Below are 21,373 nucleotides of genomic sequence, written 5' to 3'. Positions count from 1 at the left end.
TGATTGAAGAAGTATTGAGATTTAAATACAGAAATGAGAGGTGGAGCCAAAAATGATTTTCAAAAAATTTATGAATTATTCAGTATTTGGAAAGACAATAGAAAGTATGAGAAATAGAGTTGATATAAAATGCGTATCAGTCAGAGAAAAGTTTGATAAACTTATAGCAAAACCAAACTTTAAAGGGAGAACTATATTTAATGAAAATCTTGTTGGTATTCGTATGAATAAAACAAAAATTACATTTAATAAACAAGTCATTATTGGAATGAATATACTTCAGTTATCTAAACGACTGACGTATGATTTTCGCTAGAGAATAATGAAACCAAAATATGGAGACAATATGGAGTTGTGTTATCAAGATACAGTCAGTTATATCTACAATATAAAAACTGAAGATTTCTATGAAGTCACGAAAATAATGATTGATACATTTGATACAAGTAGTTATCCTGAAAATAATATTTATGGTATACCAGAAGTAAACAAGAGAGTTTTAAGAAAAATGAAAGATGAGTCCAATGGAAAAATAATGCAAGAATTTTGTAGTTAAAGAGCAAAAAAAACATGTTTATAAATAGAGAAAAAATCTAAAGGAGGTATAAAATTTATTGTTAAAAGTAGATTAAGGTTAGAAGATTATAAAAATTGTTTGTTTACCAATAGAGAAGAAAAGAAAAAAATTAATATGATTCGAAGTGAAAAACATAAAATGTACACAGCTGAAATAAACAAGAAAGCATTAAGTCCCTGCAATGATGAAAGATACGTTTTGGAAATAAAATAGATACATTGCCATACAGGCATTAAAAATTATAAAAAGTGTAATAAAATTTTTCTGTATAATGGAGACTATAATCAAGAATCTCAACAACAAAAGAGATTAAGGAACATGGTGAATCAGAGACAAATGTTTATTATAATATTGCTGGATGTGAATATTTAAATACTATATATGGAGAAAAAATTTGTATGGATCTTAATAATGAGTTTAACATTATGTTACCAGGTAAGTATTCTAAATTAATTACTGAGTGGGAATTTCAATTAATTGTAAAAGAACAGATGAAAGTGAAAAACACACATTGAGAAGAGTTTTGCATTACCTCGGTTCCTAGTGTTCTGAAACCTGTACAGAAAATTTGGAATAGAGATCAACATAAGCATCACTTCCGCCCTTTTTATTGCTCATGAAAACCACACAGTGCATGTTCTACCACCACACAGCGAGACCTTCAGAGGTGGTAGTCCACATTGCTACACACTTCAGTAACTCTAATACCCAGTAGCACATCCTTTTACATTGATGCATGCCTGTATTCGTCATGGCATAATATCCACAAGTTCATCAAGGCACTGTTGGTCCAGATTGTCCCACTCCTCAACGGCGATTCGGCGTAGATCCCTCACAGTGGTTGGTGGGTCACGTCGTCCATAAACAGCCCTTTTCAATTTATCCAAGGCATTGTCGATAGGGTTCATGTCTGCAGAACATCTTGGTCACTGTAGTCAAGTCAGGAAGTCATTCACAAGATGTGGACGATGAGACGAATGCCTCGCCAATATGCACTATCTGTTGGAGGATGGCATTCACGTATCATACAGCCATTATGGCGCCTTCCATGGCCACCAATGGCGTACGTCAGCCCCACATAAAGCCACCCAAGAACAGCAGTGAATCTCCACCCTGCTGCGCTCGCTGGACAGTGTGTCTAAGGCATTCAGCCTGACTGGGTTGCCTCCAAACACATCTCCAACGATAGTCTGGTTGATGGCATATTTGACACTCATCGGTGAAGAGAACATGATGCCAATCCTGAGCCGTCCATTCGGCTGTATCACACTGCATGGTGCCCCGGCTGCAAAGATGGACCTTGCCATGGACGGCGGGAGTGAAGTTACACATCATGCAGCTTATTGTGCACAGTTTGAGTAGTAACACGACGTCCTGTGACTGCACAAAAAGCATTATTCAACATGGTGGCGTTGCTGTCAGGATTCCTCCAAGCCATAATCAGAAGGTAGCGGTCGTCCACTGTAGTAGTAGCCCTTGGGCGGCCTGAGCGAGGCATGTCATCGGCAGTTCCTGTGTCTCTGAATCTCCTCCATGTCCGAACAACATCGCTTTAGTTCACTCTGAGACGCCTGGACTCTTCCCTCACCCATCCTGCCATAACGTAGCAATGCGGACACGATATAACCGCAGTATTGACGTCTAGGCTTAGTTGAACTAAAGACTACACGAGGCATGTACCTCCTTCCTGATGGAATGACTGGAACTGATTGGCTGTCGGACTCCCTATGTCTAATAGATGCTGCTCATGCATGGTTGTTTACATCTTTGGGCAGGTTTAGTGACATCTCTGAACGGCCAAAGGGACTTTGTCTGTGACACAATATCCACAGTCAACGTCTATCTTCAAGAGTTCTGGGAACTGGGATGAGGCAAAACTTTTTTGATGTGTGTATAAAGGAATGAAGAAACTTAAAAATAGAAATAATAAATTTCATGATATACAGTTCATGATGTGAATTTTATAAAAATTGTATTTTTTCCTACTTAATTTTATATCTTTTAAATGGACAACAGCAAACAGCTGAAACAGTCTACTAACTATATGGATAAAAAATATTGATGAATTTCATAAAGATAAGTATCGAAAAGGTGATATTGTAATATATGTAAGAAATGTAGCAAAGAATATCAGAAAATTAAAGGTAGACATGAATGTGGTAGAAGTGCATCAAGAGTCGTCTCAAAAAACATTTATAAACATGGGTTCATAAAAATGTTATGGCTGCTCAAGAAGAAAGAATTAGAAAAATTTTGGATAAGGAATGCACGATTAAAAAAAAATTACATTTTTTTCTTACATTGACATTTTTGTTGAAAAAAATAATTATTTTATAATAAGCGCCTGTGTTTAGAGAAAATATCGATTTTTATTGATTTTTCTAAGTAATTTATACTAAAATTAAAATATCTGAAAGTGTTGTATAGTAGTGTATTTTTACCTGTCCTGGGTAACTTGGTTCGGTCCTGGGTGAGCCAGGACTTAGCAAGGTCAGATAGGACCGGTTGAAATGCACTGCTAAAGGCCGTTACGCTAGATCAAGTCAAAAGCCATTTCATCAAGGAGGTGAGAATCTCTTTCTTCAGTTATTGGTGTAAGTGAGATATAGATAGAGACAGTGCATTACATACTCGAGACGCTTAGGATTTTGATCCTGCAGCCAGTATGAAGCAAGGCATGAAGGAATTGAAGACATTAGCTGGCTCTGAAGATCGATTTATATCAATAGGGAAAGTTGAAAGTTTGTGCCGGACCACGATTCGAACCTAGGCCTGCTGCTCACTGGGCAGATGCATTGACCTCTACGCCATCCAGACACAGTGGTCAACACACCTATATGGACTGTACCTGCACGCTTCCCGTCAGACCCAAATTCTCAGCTTATCCACACACTGCCGATTTGGTAACCCTTGCCCATTATCGTCACTGCTCACGTCATTTCGCAGATTCCCATAAAGGTCCGAGCTTGGTGTGCATCTGCACTGAAGGTATTACTAGCCTTACTTGCCTCAATTGAAAATGTGTGGTGTCTGTTTCTTCGTGCAGTTATACTGACCACCGTGTCCAGATGGCGGAGTGGTCAGCGCATCTCCCAAGTAAGCGAGAGAACAGGTTTCGACTCCTGGCCTGGGACGAATTTCCGACTTTCTGCATTGATATAAATCAAAGCCCACTGGCAGTTAGTGTCTTTAATTACTTTGTGTCTTAACTTCAGTTAAATCACGCAAAACAGAAGTATGTCAGTTAACCTTCAACGACTGACATTCAGTGTATGTGTGAAAGACAGATATAAATTTCGGACTAAGACGCTGTGAACAACTGAAGTACTGAAAAATGGAAACACATACACCACTTTTGCAAACCACCTCATATAACAGAATTACCACCCTAGTGGCATAAGAACGTCATTAAGGATTATCATCAAAACGTAAGACACCTAATGCCCACCTACCACAACACAAAACTGATCCACTACGGATTCTTTAAGCATCAGAATGGACATTCATCATCTTTCTACCTTGAACACATAATTTTGTGAGACCGAAAATTTCCAATACTGATTTTGCCTGTGTTGTAGAGAACATGCTGTATTAGGATTATACATGATGCTGAAATGGGTAGCCAGTCACAGAACAAGCATAAGGTAATCTTCAACAAATTTTTAAGTTGTTCGAAGCTTCTTATTTACAATAAAGTCACGATTTCAGACCATTGATTCCAAGACATACCCCTGTCATTATGTTTCTCATACTCGGGATGCCACAAACGTTTTGTTACTTGTACTAAAATTAAAAATTTCTCACAGTCCTTGTCTGGAGAAAACAAACTTATTTGATGAGAGGAAACATTATGATTACACAGACCTTTTCAAATCTCAAACGTCTATTAGGCTTGTATGTAGACTGAAGCGACCAATTTAGGGAAAATACCAAGTAAGCTGAGGCGTGAGTGGGAATGTGGATTGAGCAGCGACGCATACTGACCTGGTCTGTGCAGCTGTGCAAAGCCACTGTGTCGGGGTGGCCTAGCGGTTAGCACGTGTTCCTAGTGAACATTGGTGCAAATTTTCATGCCTCCTTTCAGTCTGTATACATAGAAACTGATCTGAAATCCATCGATCATCGTCCGAAGTCGGTACGTTCGGGTGTTGAGATCGACTGCAGTTGGATCGCACACGCCCTGCCGCACTGATCTGTAAGTATCGGCCAGTGTTGGTCGTCATCAGAATCCTCCGATGTCGGTGTCACTGTGACGACAGCCTCAGCAGTAGTAAATCAGAGTCACTTCTCGTAGCGAAATGACAGCAAGAGAGAGGGAGAGATAGACAGATAGGTGGAAAGAGAGAGAGAGATGAAGCAATATAGTCGCACAGACTGGACTAGGCATTGTGACCACAGAGCTAGTTAACCGCCGTGACCCCAACAGGTTCTGTGGATACATCGAAGTGTTGGCACAACACTGGGCCACTGTAACGAGTGAGGACGTGCCGTGTTCCAGAAAATACATCCATCTCTGCAAAGAGTTCGTGAACAACGTCGCTTTCGCACTGTGTGATGGAATGTAGTACTCCTTAACACAGCCGAACTCCCATCACCACTACGACATCCCCGGACGTCTCCCCCGGCTCCACCTTCAAACCCTCACTTTTACAACTGATAGAAGACCGTGTGTATTACACTTTACCGCATGTTCTCTGTAGACAAACATGTTCTGCTATACGGAATAGTCCATAAGTAGGCTGGAAGACCACCGAAAATGCCAGTATTTTTCAGCAGTACAGATTTTGTAGAAAACATTTTTACCTTTTTTTAACTAACCGGCTTACAAGACGTTTGAAATGGTTTGGTTTCGTAATTTCTATTGTAATGATTTTGTTGACACTCTTCAGCTTAGCAGTCATTTTCTTTACGATGACCTTGACAAAGTAATAAGCACTATTATTTAAAGTTCTGGTCTGAGTACTTTTAGTATTTCTTACACTACCGAGTATAGCTAACGAGCTTTATAATGAACTCTGTATACCAGCATAACATCAGGCAGAGTAACATCAGTAACAACACTTTTTTTTTTTTTTTGGTCATCAGTCTACTGACTGGTTTGATGCGGCCCGCCACGAATTCCTATCCTGTGCTAACCTCTTCATCTCAGAGTAGCTCTTGCAACCTACGTCCTCAATTATTTGCTTGACGTATTCCAATCTCTGTCTTCCTCTACACTTTTTGCCCTCTACAGCTCCCTCTAGTACCATGGAAATCATTCCCTCATGTCTTAGCAGATGTCCTATCATCCTGTCCCTTCTCCTTATCGGTGTTTTCCACATATTCCTTTCCTCTCCGATTCTGCGCAGAACCTCCTCATTCCTTACCGTATCAGTCCACCTAATTTTCAACATTCATCTATAGCACCACATCTCAAATGCTTCGATTCTCTTCTGTTCCGGTTTTCCCACAGTCCATGTTTCACTACCATTCAATGCTGTACTCCAGACGTACATCCTCAGAAATTTCTTCCTCAAATTAAGGCCAGTATTTGATATTATTAGACTTCTCTTGGCCAGAAATGCCTTTTTTGCCATAGCGAGTGTGCTTTTGATATCCTCCTTGCTCCGTCCGTCATTGGTTATTTTACTGCCTAGGTAGCAAAATTCCCTAACTTCATTGACTTCGTCACCATCAATCCTGATGTTAAGTTTCTCGCTGTTCTCATTTTTACTACTTCTCATTACCTTCGTCTTTCTCCGATTTACTCTCAAACCATACTGTGTACTCATTAGACTGTTCATTCCGTTCACCATATCATTTAATTCTTCTTCACTTTCACTCAGGATAGCAATGTCATCAGCGAATCGTATCATTGATATCCTTTCACCTTGTATTTTAATTCCACTCCTGAACCTTTCTTTTATTTCCATCATTGCTTCCTCGATGTACAGATTGAAGAGTAGGGGCGAAAGGCTACAGCCTTGTCTTACACCCTTCTTAATACGGGCACTTCGTTCTTGATCGTCCACTCTTATTATTCCCTCTTGGTTGTTGTACATATTGTATATGACCCGTCTCTCCCTATAGCTTACCCCTACTTTTTTCAGAATCTCGAACAGCTTGCACCATTTTATATTGTCGAACGCATTTTCAAGGTCAACAAATCCTATGAAAGTGTCTTCATTTTTCTTTAGCCTTGCTTCCATTATTAGCCGTAACGTCAGAATTGCCTCTCTCGTCCCTTTACTTTTCCTAAAGCCAAACTGATCGTCACCTAGCGCATTCTCAATTTTCTTTTCCATTCTTCTGTATATTATTCTTGTAAGCAACTTCGATGCATGAGCTGTTAAGCTGATTGTGCGATAATTCTCGCACTTGTCAGCTCTTGCCGTCTTCGGAATTGTGTGGATGATGCTTTTCCGAAAGTCAGATGGTATGTCGCCAGACCCATATATTCTACACACCAACGTGAATAGTCGTTTTGTTGCCACTCCCCCCAATGATTTTAGAAATTCTGATGGAATGTTATCTACCCCTTCTGCCTTATTTGACCGTAAGTCCTCCAAAGCTCTTTTAAATTCCGATTCTAATACTGGATCCCCTAAGTCTTCTAAATCGACTCCTGTTTCTTCTTCTATCACATCAGACAAATCTTCACCCTCATAGAGGCTTTCAATGTATTCTTTCCACCTATCTGCTCTCTCCTCTGCATTTAACAGTGGAATTCCCGTTGCACTCTTAATGTTACCACCATTGCTTTTAATGTCACCAAAGGTTGTTTTGACTTTCCTGTATGCTGAGTCTGTCTTCCGACAATCATATCTTTTTCGATGTCTTCACATTTTACCTGCAGCCATCTCGTCTTAGCTTCCCTGCACTTCCTATTTATTTCATTCCTCAGCGACTTGTATTTCTGTATTCCTGATTTTCCCGGAACATGTTTGTACTTCCTCTTTTCATCAATCAGCTGAAGTATTTCTTCTGTTACCCATTGTTTCTTCGCAGCTACCTTCTTTGTACCTATGTTTTCCTTCCCAACTTCTGTGATGGCCCTTTTTAGAGATGTCCATTCCTCTTCAACTGTACTGCCTTCTGCCTACTGCCTACTGCTGTATCTATAGCGTTAGAGAACTTCAAACGAATCTCGTCATTCCTTAGTACTTCCGTATCCCACTTCTTTGCGTATTGATTCTTCCTGACTAATGTCTTGAACTTCAGCCTACTCTTCATCACTACTATATTGTGATCTGAGTCTATATCTGCTCCTGGGTACGCCTTACAATCCAGTATCTGATATCGGAATCTCTGTCTAACCATGATGTAATCTAATTGAAATCTTCCCGTATCTCCCGGCCTTTTCCAAGTATACCTCCTCCTCTTGTGATTCTTGAGCAGGGTATTCGCTATTACTAGCTGAAACTTGTTACAGAACTCAATTACTCTTTCTCCTCTTTCATTCCTTGTCCCAAGCCCATATTCTCCTGTATCCTTTTCTTCTACTCCTTCCCCTACAACTGCATTCCAGTCGCCCATGACTATTAGATTTTCGTCCCCCTTTACATACTGCATTACCCTTTCAATATCCTCATACACTTTCTCTATCTGTTCACCTTCAGCTTGCGATGTCGGCATGTATACCTGAACTATCGTTGTCGGTGTTGGTCTGCTGTCGATTCTGATTAGAACAACCCGGTCACTGAACTGTTCACAGTAACACACCCTCTGCCCTACCTTCCTATTCATAACGAATCCTACACCTGTTATACCATTTTCTGCTGCTGTTGATATTACCCGATACTCATCTGACCAGAAATCCTTGTCTTCCTTCCACTTCACTTCACTGACCCCTACTATATCTAGATTGAGCCTTTTGCATTTCCCTTTTCAGATTTTCTAGTTTCCCTACCACGTTCAAGGTTCTGACATTCCACGCCCCGACTCGTAGAACGTTATCCTTTCGTTGATTATTCAATCTTTTTCTCATGGTAACCTCCCCCTTGGCAGTCCCCTCCCGGAGATCCGAATGGGGGACTATTCCGGAATCTTTTGCCAATGGAGAGATCATCATGACACTTCTTCAATTACAGGCCACATGTCCTGTGGATACACGTTACGTGTCTTTAATGCAGTGGTTTCCATTGCCTTCTGCATCCTCATGTCGTTGATCATTGCTGATTCTTCCGCCTTTAGGGGCAATTTCCCACCCCTAGGACAAGAGAGTGCCCTGAACCTCTATCCGCTCGTCCGCTCTCTTTGACAAGGCCGTTGACAGAATGAGGCTGACTTCTTATGCCGGAAGTCTTCGGCCGCCAATGCTGATTATTTATCAAAATTCAGGCAGTGGCGGGGATCGAACCCGGGACCGAAGACGTTTTGATTAGGAATCAAAGACGCTACCCCTAGGCCACGGGTACCTACAGGATGCTAATTACTGAAGTATATGAAAAGAAACGTAGATTAGTTACAAACTACGCTCTGCACACATTTTATTTAACATGTAAACGTCACTACAGATATTCGAATTTAGGTTATGGCATGTTCGATATGCCTGTCATCATTGGCGGTGATGTGATGCAGACGAAAAGCGAAATTCTGCATGACCCGCTGAAGCGTCAGAACATCGACGCTGTCGATGATCTCCTTAATGGTTCTTTTCAGCTCAAAAATGATTTTGGGGTTATGCTGGATCCGGAGAAGATGGCGGCCAGTAGAGACCCATGCCAGTGGCCTCTGGGTACTCCAGAGACAGAATTCGGTCCTCAAAGTGCTCCTCCGGACATCAAACAAACACTCTCGATGGGGTCAAGCTCCGTCTTGCGTGAACCACATATTGTCGAAAGCGGGGTCACTCAGGATAATGGAGATGAAAACATATTCCAAAACCTTCCACAGTAGTCACTGTGCCATCAAGGAATATCGCTCCGATTATTCCGTAACTGGTTATTGCACCCCACATAGTCAGCCATTGAGGGTGAAGAGACTTCTCGATCGCAAATTGTGGATTTTCAGTCCCCCAAATGCGCCAATTTTGCTTATTGACAAACCCATCCAAATGCAAGTGGGCTTCGTCGCTAAATCAAACAATGCATGCGCATACTAATTCCCATCATGCCCCGCGGCCAACCGTGCAGTTTGAACGTCCTAATGCAAGCCGTTCAGAAGTTATGACGCTTTTACTTCATGTAGTTCAACAATTGTCCCGTGCACCTGATGTGTTGAATGTCTTAGTACAATCCTTCAACACTAACACAGTAACATGTAGTTCGCAATGCACAGAGTTACTATACTAGAATGGTAAAACAAAATTGTGTTGATTTGTTGTATATGGATGGGGAGAGACAATAATGTATTTCTACCAATACGTGTTCTTGTAATTTATTACAATCCATGTACAGTGTTTCCATAACACTGCGTTGAACATGACACAGAAGATACAGCGACAGAACTCGGATAGCTCTGCTTAGGATAAGCCATTTTCTTCAGCAGGTCTTCGTCGGATAGCTCAGATGGCAGAGTGTAGATTACGAAAGGAAGGTTTTGGGTTTTGATCGCATATTTCGATGCATGCGGAGACTACCTAAAGAAACTTCCATATAATGTTAGAATAGCCGCACTGTTATTGGCGGTTGGCATTGACTTCTATCCTGAATGGTGTGGGGAGCTTGAGGTGCGGACTAGATGACTGTACTCAGACTGTCAGTTATCAGATATAAAGTGAAATGTTAAGTGCTGGAGAATTCTCATTTTCAGTTTTCGTTCGTTATTCCGTCTGTTTGGAGACTATCCAATTTAAGCACTCTTAGACCGACTTGCGCAAATTTTTCTTTTACTTCGTAGAGGTTACCAGCCTCTACACAGAGGACGGTGTTGCCACCTGTATGTGTCGAAGGCCTGCTGTATTTCCTGTCATTCTTGCCCCCCTCCCCCCGACCCCTTGGCCAGAATAATGCAGCAATACTGAGGCTGCAGGGTCGCCCCTTTCACATTCTCCAGTCTGCTACACTACATACGCAGTGCTTTGTCAATAGAGTTATAATAATAATAATTATTATTATTATACTTGGTACGTGTTGTTCAATTTGTTCTTCTAGCATCAGCATTATTAATGCTAGACGTGATACCAACGGCAGACACAAACATATGGGAACGTAGCATTGCATTGTTAGCCGTACTACTGCAGTATACAAACAGGCTTTCATTCTGTTGAATTTTACATTAGAATTTTCTTTTCTGTTTCTAGTTGCTGAACGGATCCTACAGCCTGTTTGCAGTTCTCCACCATTTGAACAGCAAGTGAAACACAGCGCAATCCGTTTGATGCTTAGAAAAACAGATGTGTGCTGCAGCACTGATATATGATGGCTTCGCACAAACTGATCTTCACCTGATTTCATTTAATTATTTCAATGTTGTACAAAATGTCTTTGACATGATTCACATGTACTTCATACAGTTCTCTTCACTCTTTTTTTACCTTATTTGTTCCAGATTGTGTGATAAGGAGAATTATGTATGTTGAAATTCTAAACGTTGCTTTGCGATGTAGGTACACAAAGAATGGGCATTATAAAGAATTTGTTGTAAATTATAAAAAATAAAGAAGCACTGAGAAGCACAATGTTGTTAAAATGTCTCCTACATCTTAACAGACTTGGATCTCCAACTTCACTTTGTCATGCAGCGACCAGGGTGTGTCATCAAATTCAGCTACATGTTCATATATCAAGTTCTAACGAGGAGTTACAGTTGTCAGTGAGTCCATATAGTACGCTACAGTATATGAAACGCTACGCTACTCAGACTGCGACACAGAGGCAAGCTGCACTGGCAGAGGGCGTAGCATAGAAGCGAGGCTGAAGCGAGTCCGGTGGTTCACACTGAGACGGCAGCGCCGCGGCGGAACACCGTCTGTCGCATCGCCCGGCACAACACGCGGTGCCGTTTCCTCCACTCAGTTGTGTCATACCGTACACGCGCACGAATATTTCAAGTCATCTGAGCCTAAAAAAATTACTGATTTATTTGAGTGATGGGGCTGCTAAGTGCTACACCCCTTGCACTCCAAAACACTTCACGGCATTCGCTTCAGAACTGCTACAAATTCGTCGGGCAATGGACCGCGCCGCTCGAACTGGCACTACTAACAGTATCCTGCAACGTCCACATCGCTGGCAACGCTGGCAACAATGCTGGTGACTACTCTAGAGGTCAGTAAAACTTTGAAAGACATATCTATTTTGTACGAGCTGTAAATAAATAGTTGCCACTATTAAAGTTCCAACCCTCGTATATATTGATTATAGAATATGAGTCATGTGGTAAGAATGTATTAATGTCGCAAGTAAATGTGATGAACGGTGAGAGCAGGCGAGATGCCCGACAGACCTCTCACAGAAAACAGCAAATAAACTGGTGTGAACTACGTTGCAACAAAGGAATGCAAGAGACAAAACTTCCAACACGGGACCCGAGTGTCATAATATGTGGTACTCGTGTACAGCAATTAGAAGGGACGTACAGGCGGGAGGTCCTTTGCTATGTACGCGGCGGCAAATTACGACCGGTATACCACAAGACAGGTCCACACATTGCCAACTGACATTACATCACGACAGTGACCCAGATTTGAATACAGCGCTCAAACACGCCCATGAGCGGACGGACAGTTCAGAATTTTGTGACTATATAGGGACACGAAGGAAAACTGAACACGAATCTCCCTCTTCGCAGTCCAACACCGTGACCACATAGCCACAATTCCACGGCTATTCACCTTCGCTCGATGCTACACATCTTGAACTTGTCACGGTTTCTATTTATTTCTTTTCCACAGTTCTGTACACCTTCTTCCTGTTTTCACGCTTAATCTGTGTTCAGGTTTTGACCGACTATCTATCCACTGGGCCATCTCACCAAACAATTTGATGGGGGTGCGATGGGGAGTTTCCCTTGTAAGAATCATTTGCAGCAACCTGTGTCATTCTACCATCGCGGTGGGACCATTACATATGCGGTTTGGCTATGTACGCGGCGGCAAATTACGACCGGTATACCACAAGACAGGTCCACACATTGCTTCATATGAAGAAGAAAAAACTATGATAAAAAAAAAGATTTATGATCAACATATGTGTTTAATTATGTTTCTGGCCACGTTTCACAGCAATGACTATTTTGTTGATTGCGGATATGCTGTAAGATACCGCTCGTACTAAGTAGAATACTAAGTAGAAGCTTTCTCCAAGAACGAATAACTTAAAGCACTACATTTTACTTCTAAGTCAAATCAACAAACTCTTTTCGTGAAAAGAGTATTTAGAATCGACATTCCCAGATAAAGTAACATAAAAAATACTCGTATTAGGACTTGTCCAGATGGACACTTCCTCTCCCTGTCTAGCATCTTTCTTGTGAGTGGCACATGACACGATACGGAATATGTGTGTGTTAGGAGTACGGTACTGGGACACTGAGCCCAGTATTGATACCAAATTGCTATGAAAATTAATTAAATTGACCAATTAATTATCGCTACTCCTACTGTCGGATGTCATCATTGTGTTTTCCACAGCTGGCACGTGGATCCTGGCACCCCTGCCCACACCTTCCCCTCCCCCCTCCCATCCAAACAACTGACGGGAGTTTCGAATTTTTACGGGAATTTCGTATTTTTTTGGGAGTTTCGTATTTTGGCAGGAGTTTTTTTGACTCAGTGCTGTGCTGACACCCCACGCAAACCCAAGCCCGGGACTTGGGAGAATTAAAAAAGGCAGTGCCCTTTCCAGGACTCGAACCCTGGCCCTTCTCATGGAATATCAAACTGCATCCCCCAACAAAATAAAACTGTCGAGGATAGGAAGCTTACGCTAGTGTACTTTCTTTATTTTGGTGAGGAAACTGAAGTTAATATCGGTCCTAATTACGTAATTAATCGTAAAGTTCGTTTCTAGTAACACAACGATATGGAAAGCGCTACACGAGGAGTGCCTGAAATGACAATTGACGATGCCGTACAACTGGTGTTACCCTGCCGAGAAAAAATTTCATAATACCATCCGAAACTAGTGACAGACGTACTCAATATCTACCCTTCGCCTACTGGCTGGCTGGTGTGTGTGTGTGTGTGTGTGTGTGTGTGTGTGTTGGCTTGATGGGGATGGTTGACACACGTCGGCGTCCGTCGATCGCGACAACTCAGATCTGTAACTGTTAAAACAAACTTCTCACTTTGTTTGTTTAGTTTCAGATACTATCTCCCTTTAACAGATATCCGCGTGTCGATAGAGCTGCACACCGAAATGTATAAGCGGCCCTCACTTGCAATTGAAGCAATGGTTTTCGAAGGACGTCTGTCTTCTTTACTGCTATACACAGCGACTGCACCACTCGGTACCGCAACAACTCCCTTTATATGAAACACTAAACCAAATATCCTTCGCGTTTTCGCGACGGGCTTATAAGTTTACGCGAAACTTGATAACAGTAGTTTTTAAGCCCGGTTTTCAAATGAATGTTCAAACGTAGATAATATATCTCGAATTATAAGTTCCTCCATTCAAGCCGAGCCCACATTATAGTCTTGCGAGGATGTTGCTTGTGAAGTATTATAGCGCCGTCGTTAACGCGTCGCTACGGTGCTAATTCAACAATTCCTACGTCGTAAATCCAGAGATAATGTATTCTCCAAATAACTTACAGAAAGCGTCGTGACAAAGATGTTCAATTACTGTTCACTATTAATAATGTCACTCAAGCACCTTTAGTTTCGACCTTCTATCAGGAAAATAATTATTTCACAGTTACACAATAAAGTTCAATTAAATGCTGTAGACAACAAGAACTATTAAAGTTATAACTGAGTTTATTGAACTTCTGAATTATCTAACCATTGCACTACAAAGCACACCGATCTGTCATTCAAGGAACTGAAACTACGATTTACATCTGCAATTCTGACATTGACTACAGCTTTCGACAACACGGCGTACCTGTGAATTCTTCATGATTGCGTGTATATGTTTCCTACTCAAGTCTTTTTGTAGAGTTTATATCGGCATTTGCTACATTGCTGTGCCCTTCAATGTTCGTGACGATCACAGATAACGACGGCTAAGTCCCAGAATTGATTAAGTATCAGATGAGTTACTTTTCCCTCGCATATAATATCTGTTCCGTTGTCTGGCTGAACGGTATATGTTCTATCACTTTGTTTTTCAGAACTTTGACTAATACGTCAAGACGATACTTAAAAACTTTAAAATTCCAGAACGGTCTAAAACAATCTATTATCGGTCAATAAGCGTGCATCTATCACGACGTCTACAAGAGAGCGAATTAATACCTCCATTGAAGTTTTTCATTGTAGTCGCAGCGGACTTACAGCTCGATGCGGCTACAACTATTTTCTTGGATAAATGTTATCTCTTATAACTTTATCTCGTCTGGGTTTTAATCTTCGTAAAGCAAATATTTGGAATTCTTTACTTAGAGTTTCATGCTTCGTAGATTAAGTGATCATCTGATAGTCTTTCATTTAGTTCTTTCTGTCGAATAGAAGTTGTTAGATGCCTAGTATTTCTGTTGGTGAAACTTTCAATGGTGTTAATATTTTGTTGCCAGTAGCTACCGTCAAGGTCAGGATAACTAATCTTTATATCTTTTGCTGTCAAAAGGGATGTCATTAGGGGCTCTATATTTGAGAAGAGAAGAGAAATTTGTTAACATCGTGTATAGATTTAAGTGTCAGCAAGTCGTTTCTGAAAGTATTTGTATGGAGTGTAGCCACGTATGGAAGTGAAACATGGACGATAAATAGTTTGGACAAGAAGAGAATAGAAGCTTTCGAAATGTGGTGCTACAGAAGAATGCTGAACTAATGAGGAGGTATTGAATAGGATTGGGAAGAAGAGAAGTTTGTGGCACAACTTACTAGAAGAAGGGGTCGGTTGGTAGGACATGTTCTGAGGCATCAAGGGATCACCAATTTAGTATTGGAGGGCAGCGTGGAGGGTACAAATCGTAGAGGTAGACCAAGAGATGTATACACTAAGCAGATTCAGAAGGATGTAGGCTGCAGTAGGTACTGGAAGATGAAGAAGCTTACACAGGATAGAGTAGCATGGAGAGCTGCATCAAACCAGTCTCAGGACTGAAGACCATAACAACAACAACACTGGAAAAAGACTGGAGTGGTGGGTACCATTTTTATTTTTGGGCGGGAATTGCGTCCAATTGATGAGATGCTGGAGTTGGACAGAGAGGAGTTTAATAAGTGCATTAACTGTAAGCTTACAGCTGAGGACTGTATCTAGGCATGAGAGTTCACTACAGAAGCCTCTCCCTGCATTGCTGGACAATCACCCTGCAGCCTGGGTAATAGAAGCCAATACATGCTACAAGATCTGACAGAAAATGCTTCACTGTTCTAATTACACATCGAAATTGTCGTGGAAAAAATAGAAGAAGAAACAGCACTGATAATCAATGGGACGTAATGCAACACATGTATTGGGGAAAATCGTCGTCCCAAAAGATTGCACCAGGAGAGAGGAGCGACAGTTGAACGTGTGTTCTGATCGGCCGGCCGGAGTGGCCGTGCGGTTCTAGGCGCTACAGTCTGGAACCGAACGACCGCTACTGTCGCAGGTTCGAATCCTGCCTCGGGCATGGATGTGTGTGATGTCCTTCGGTTGGTTAGGTTTAAGTGGTTCTAAGTTCTAGGCGACTGATGACCTCATAAGTCAAGTCGCATAGTGCTCAGAACCATTTGAACCATTTTTTGTTCTGCTCGATGCGCGGTCAGCAACTAGCGAAATTATAGATACTCCCGCCTCCCGTCATCAGTCCTCCTCCCGGCTTCCCTCCACCTACGGTCAGGGTGCAGCCTTCTTCAAACGGCCAGCTGCCACTGCCTCTGCTGGCGAAAGGCACTGCTGTACCTGGGAGCAGAGTATTCGCCCAGCTGCGGTTGGGGCAGCCTCCAGGATGGGGCACGTGGCTGGGTGGCCGAGGCGGTGGCTCTTTACTGACATAAAAGGCCGTAACAAAGCCAGATAAGTGACGGACACAACTTGCTTGTTTAAAATGTAACTGCACTCTGACCAAAGCACAGCTGCCTCTAGTGACCACACACACACACACACACACACACACACACACACACTTGACTGTCCCCCCAAATCGCCCCTGCATGCGCCGGCCGTTTTGTGATGGAGAACACTTGTCAACGCACCTCCTACATACGAGCAACTGTTAAAAGAGAAAACACAATAGCGACGATAATAAATGTCCTCTTTCAACGAAAATAGGCGCAGTCCATTTTCTTTTAGTTTTATGAGCACAATCGGTATAGTTTTTACGTTCGATTGCAGGATACCATACGCATCTGTCTCTCTCCAGCCTGCACCCGTTGTTTGTGACATCTCACGAAGTTGAAAAAACGGAAAAAATCTACAGCACCACAGCCAAACTGCAGTGGTCAAGCTATACATATCCTATACATCTCCAACCTGTATAAAATCGAAAAAAAAATCCCATTAATATTATGTGAAAACTACCGATCACTGCAGAATGTCCTTGTTATTTCGAAACTATCACTGATGTAAAGAAAAAGCAAGAATTTAAAAGCCGAAGAAAAAAAATATATTTTAGCCAGTTTGTTGCAGCTTGATGGACAAATTACGCAGCCTGAGAGTGTCCCACTTGTTCAAATCAGTGTCTGTAAGTAAACTGTCACGCACGTGTGTATTACATACATTTCAGACACACGAAATGACATTAAAAATGTAGCCTTTCGCGCCATTTGCTTACATGTCGCACGACATTCGACAGCAACAAGCCATAATTTAAGAGGACATTGCCGTTTCCTACACAATGGCAAGTCCTGTTTTACTACCGCAATGCTTTATTGTACTGGTGTTTACAAAACAAATCGTGTGGGAATGCCACCTAGTAGGGAATTCTAAGATTCCCCCGACAATCAAATACCGTATGCGAGATGACATGTAACATTTTTTTTTTTGTTCTGCCTCTAGCGACCTGTGTGTAAAGTTTCTGTTATCCAGCAGACAATCATTCGCATTAGCAGCAGATTCTTGTGTTCTAATTTCGTAAGCAATTTCATTATAACAGAATAGCATGTTTCACACAATCTACTCACATGTCAGGAAAAAAACTATCATTTCTAGGTTCCAGCATGAGCTATAATTCAAGTGGTTTCTACTTTATAATTAGATGTCGAGAAGTATGAAGTAACACTGGACTTGTGGTAACACCTATTTTTAATTTTATTATAATAAGAAAAATAGTCATCACCTCATGAGAATAGATATAGTCGCTTTCTGTTAGTTCATTAGCAAAATCCGTGTAGTTTGAACGCATTCCGCATCTCCGAATTACAAATTGTCGTGCAAAGAGCATTACATTCATTTGAGACACATAAAAAGGACGATACAGATCAACATCTATACAGTTATTTAGTACGTTCGAGGGCACTCCGTATCGTTATTTTGTAGCATGTGTATTTATGCTGAATGATCATTTCTGTCAGGTCAGTGCCTTCATGGTACTAACTTCAGGCAGTGGAATAATACTCCGGAGTTGATAGCACAGCTGACTTACGTGAAATGTTTCAAACTCTGTCCATGTGGAGCTCCAACATGCATAAACGACACGTTCCTTCTTAACCATCACCTCAACGCTCTTATGTGTACTATACATCTATGCACGCGTCTGGAGAGATCCCGTGCACTTGGGTGGGTGCTGTGGCGAAGACAGGTGTGGAACAGACTTCCGTGGACAGCAGTTACGGACACAGACGTGGATGTAGTGGGTACAGGGCTCTGGTCAGTTTTAGTTTAAACAGGCAACTATGTTGCAGAGAAGACTGGTCAATGACAGTGTGGTGGGATCTGTCAATCTCTGACTTTATCCAACGAATGCGAGAATACTCTGTGACGCCCATGGACACAGGGAAAGATGGCCAGTAGTAGTCGTTAATTCTGCACTATGATCGAGGTGCTGGAAATATGTAGATAACCTAATTGCATCGGTATAGGAAGCTGTCTGGTACACTTTGGTGTATTTGGTCGAATGGACGCACTGCACACTCATCTAGCTGCATTCGCAATCTAGTATACCGTAGCTGCAAAGCAGCGGAGGGGATATAGAAACTGGAAAGCATTCTGCTGTGTCTTTGGCCGACGTTGACATTACGGAACAACTGCTATAATTTGCTGGATGAACTGCACAGTCATATATCAGCATTTGCAGTGTAGTATATGGTACTTGCAAAGAAGTGGAAGGGTGATATAGCGATGATGCACAAATTGGGAAACATTCTGATTTGTCGTTGGCTGGTGTTGAAATTACGGAAGAACTGGAAAAATTGCTAAAATTGATCGTGTTCTCAACTCAATCAAATGTGTGTTAAATCTTATGAGACTTAATTGCTCAGGTCATCAGTCCCTAAGCTTACACACTACTTAAGCTAAATTATCCTAAGGACAAACACACACGTCCATGCCCGAGGGAGGACTCGAACCTCCGCCGGGACCAGCCGCACTGTCCATGACTGCAGCGCCTGAGACCGCGCGGCCAATCCAGCGCGGCTGCTCTCAACTGCTGTGCGTACTACAGTACATCGTCCCATTTCGATGGTGTTTTTCTCGTCCCACCCGTCCGCTGGTACGCTGCTGATTACCACGTAATGACTGAGTGACACCTCTCGGCTGAAACGGAGGGAGGCTTGGCGGAACACTGGATATCTGCTCCCTGTCACTGTGTGGCACGGTATTAGGTGCAGGCTCGTCCTATTTCCATATGCTGCAATGATCTCCACAATTATTTTCCTCCATTAACACGATAGTACATCTCTTTATTTCTACTACCTTGCCCGTGCTCTGAACACATCTTTTGGCGATGGTAAACAATGGATCAGTAATCATGTGCATGACTGCAAAGTGAGGAAACAATGCAGTTCAAAACGAAACACCGAGACACCTGCTACCCCGCTGTATAGATCATCACCTTCAGATAGCTGTCTGGAAACGCTCTACAATGGCACAAACACATCCAGTTTCCATATATTATGATGTCTTCCACATTTTTGTCAATGAGATACATCGCCTCTGTGTTTTATTTCTGCCATCCTGTGTATTTTGGGAGCTACATAGTTTGTACCGTGCAATGTTCAGATTTCTGTGGGACCCAATGGACTGAAACATGTTAATTTCGGCTTAGCATCTGACACAGACCTCGAGGTCATGGTAGAGTAACGAAGTGTATCGCAATGTAAAAAGCTGTAGTCATACTCTGCTTGGATGTATTACAGCTGAAAAGCAATGTGTTAAGTTGCTTATGAAAGATAAACACATGACCCCTCACGTGTGATTGCTTGTTGGATATGGTTTTCCTCCAGTACAGGTCTATGGAAGTGACTTCAACCACTAGCTACCTACTCCAGAGGAGCAATACGTATATATGTAATATTCTCGATGTCAACACACAGTGGTGTTTGTTTTTCAGTATATCAGAAGAGAGAGACACGGTAAAAACTTGTAGGACGTTCTATTACAAAAAGTGGTATGGCTGATTGTTGGATGCAGATAGTTCGTAGTTTTTTATTGACTCTGGATGATACAAAATAACTACACCAATTTTGCTCATAAAACTAATAGATACCGGCTGCATCTATTCTCGTGGAATCATGACTGTTTGTATTATTACTGTCACGATTGCATTTTTAAAAATATGTGTTACGACAAGCTCAGTGTTATTTCATACTCCATAATATCCAATTTTAAAGTAGACACCACTTGAATTATAGCTCATTGTGGAACCTAGAAATGATAGTGTTTTTCCTGACGTGTAAGTAGATTACGTGGGACATGTTGTTCTGTGATGATCAAATTGTTTACGAAATTAGGATTCAAGAAACTGCTCCTATTGCGAATGATTGTTGGATGACAGAAAATTTATAGACAGGTCGCTAGAGGAGGAGCTAAAAAAAAAAAGGAAAGGAAGTTAGGTGTCGTCATACACATACAGTATTTGTTTTCGACGTACTGGAGGAATCTTACGGGGTTCTTTACTAGGTGACGTTAGGAGATGTTGTGTTGGCATGAGAGCCAACACCGTGTTACTAGTGGGGGGCCGAAATGCACGCGTTTTAGCTCACGCAGGCTGGCGTGAGGAGGGAAGGACTATACTGACGTGAGTTCTGGAACATGACAAGAAATTAGAATTCAGAAAGCGGACGCAATTACTTTGATACTTAACTTTAATCCATTAATGATGAACGTCGCTCTTGACAGTACATGATTCACAATATCATCTGTTCAGAATACATTCGTAGTAACTGAATATGGCGCCTTGCTAGGTCGTAGCAAATGACGTAGCTGAAGGCTATGCTAAACTGTCGTCTCTGCAAATGAGAGCGTATGTAGTCAGTGAACCTTCGCTAGCAAAATCGGCTGTACAACTGGGGCGAGTGCTAGGGAGTCTTTCTAGACTAGACCTGCCGTGTGGCGGCGCTCGGTCTGCAATCACTGATATTGGCGACATGCGGGTCCGACGTATACTAACGGACCGCGGCCGATTTAAAGGCTACCACCCAGCAAGTGTGCTATCTGGCGGTGACACCACAGGAGATATTCTCTCACGATTTGTTTCGTAAACGCCAGTGTAATATAGAATCACATTGGTAAAACAGGACCTGCCATAGTGTAGAAAACAGCAACATCCTCTTAAATTATAGCTTGTTATTGTTGAATGTAAAATGATTGTGTTTCTCCCGAAATGTGAGCAGATGGCGTG

The 21,373-nt window shown here is 41.9% G+C and overlaps 1 protein-coding gene across 1 annotated transcript in view; it reads left to right on the top strand.

Moving 5' to 3' along the window:
* Positions 1-10,869, top strand: part of LOC126482250 (putative odorant receptor 71a) — a 96,406-nt gene extending 85,537 nt beyond the window's left edge. Inside the window, exon 6 of the mRNA XM_050106230.1 lies at positions 10,800-10,869. Within this exon, the coding sequence (XP_049962187.1) occupies positions 10,800-10,856 (57 nt within the window). The 3' untranslated portion in view covers positions 10,857-10,869. The remainder of the gene's footprint in view (positions 1-10,799) is intronic.
* The last annotated feature ends 10,504 nt before the right edge of the window (positions 10,870-21,373 follow it).

The sequence above is a fragment of the Schistocerca serialis genome, chromosome 5, assembly GCF_023864345.2.
Source record: "Schistocerca serialis cubense isolate TAMUIC-IGC-003099 chromosome 5, iqSchSeri2.2, whole genome shotgun sequence".
Classification (NCBI taxonomy): Eukaryota; Metazoa; Arthropoda; class Insecta; order Orthoptera; family Acrididae; genus Schistocerca; species Schistocerca serialis.
Note: the sequence above shows the minus strand (reverse complement) of the source record. Positions and strands in the feature narration are given on the sequence as shown.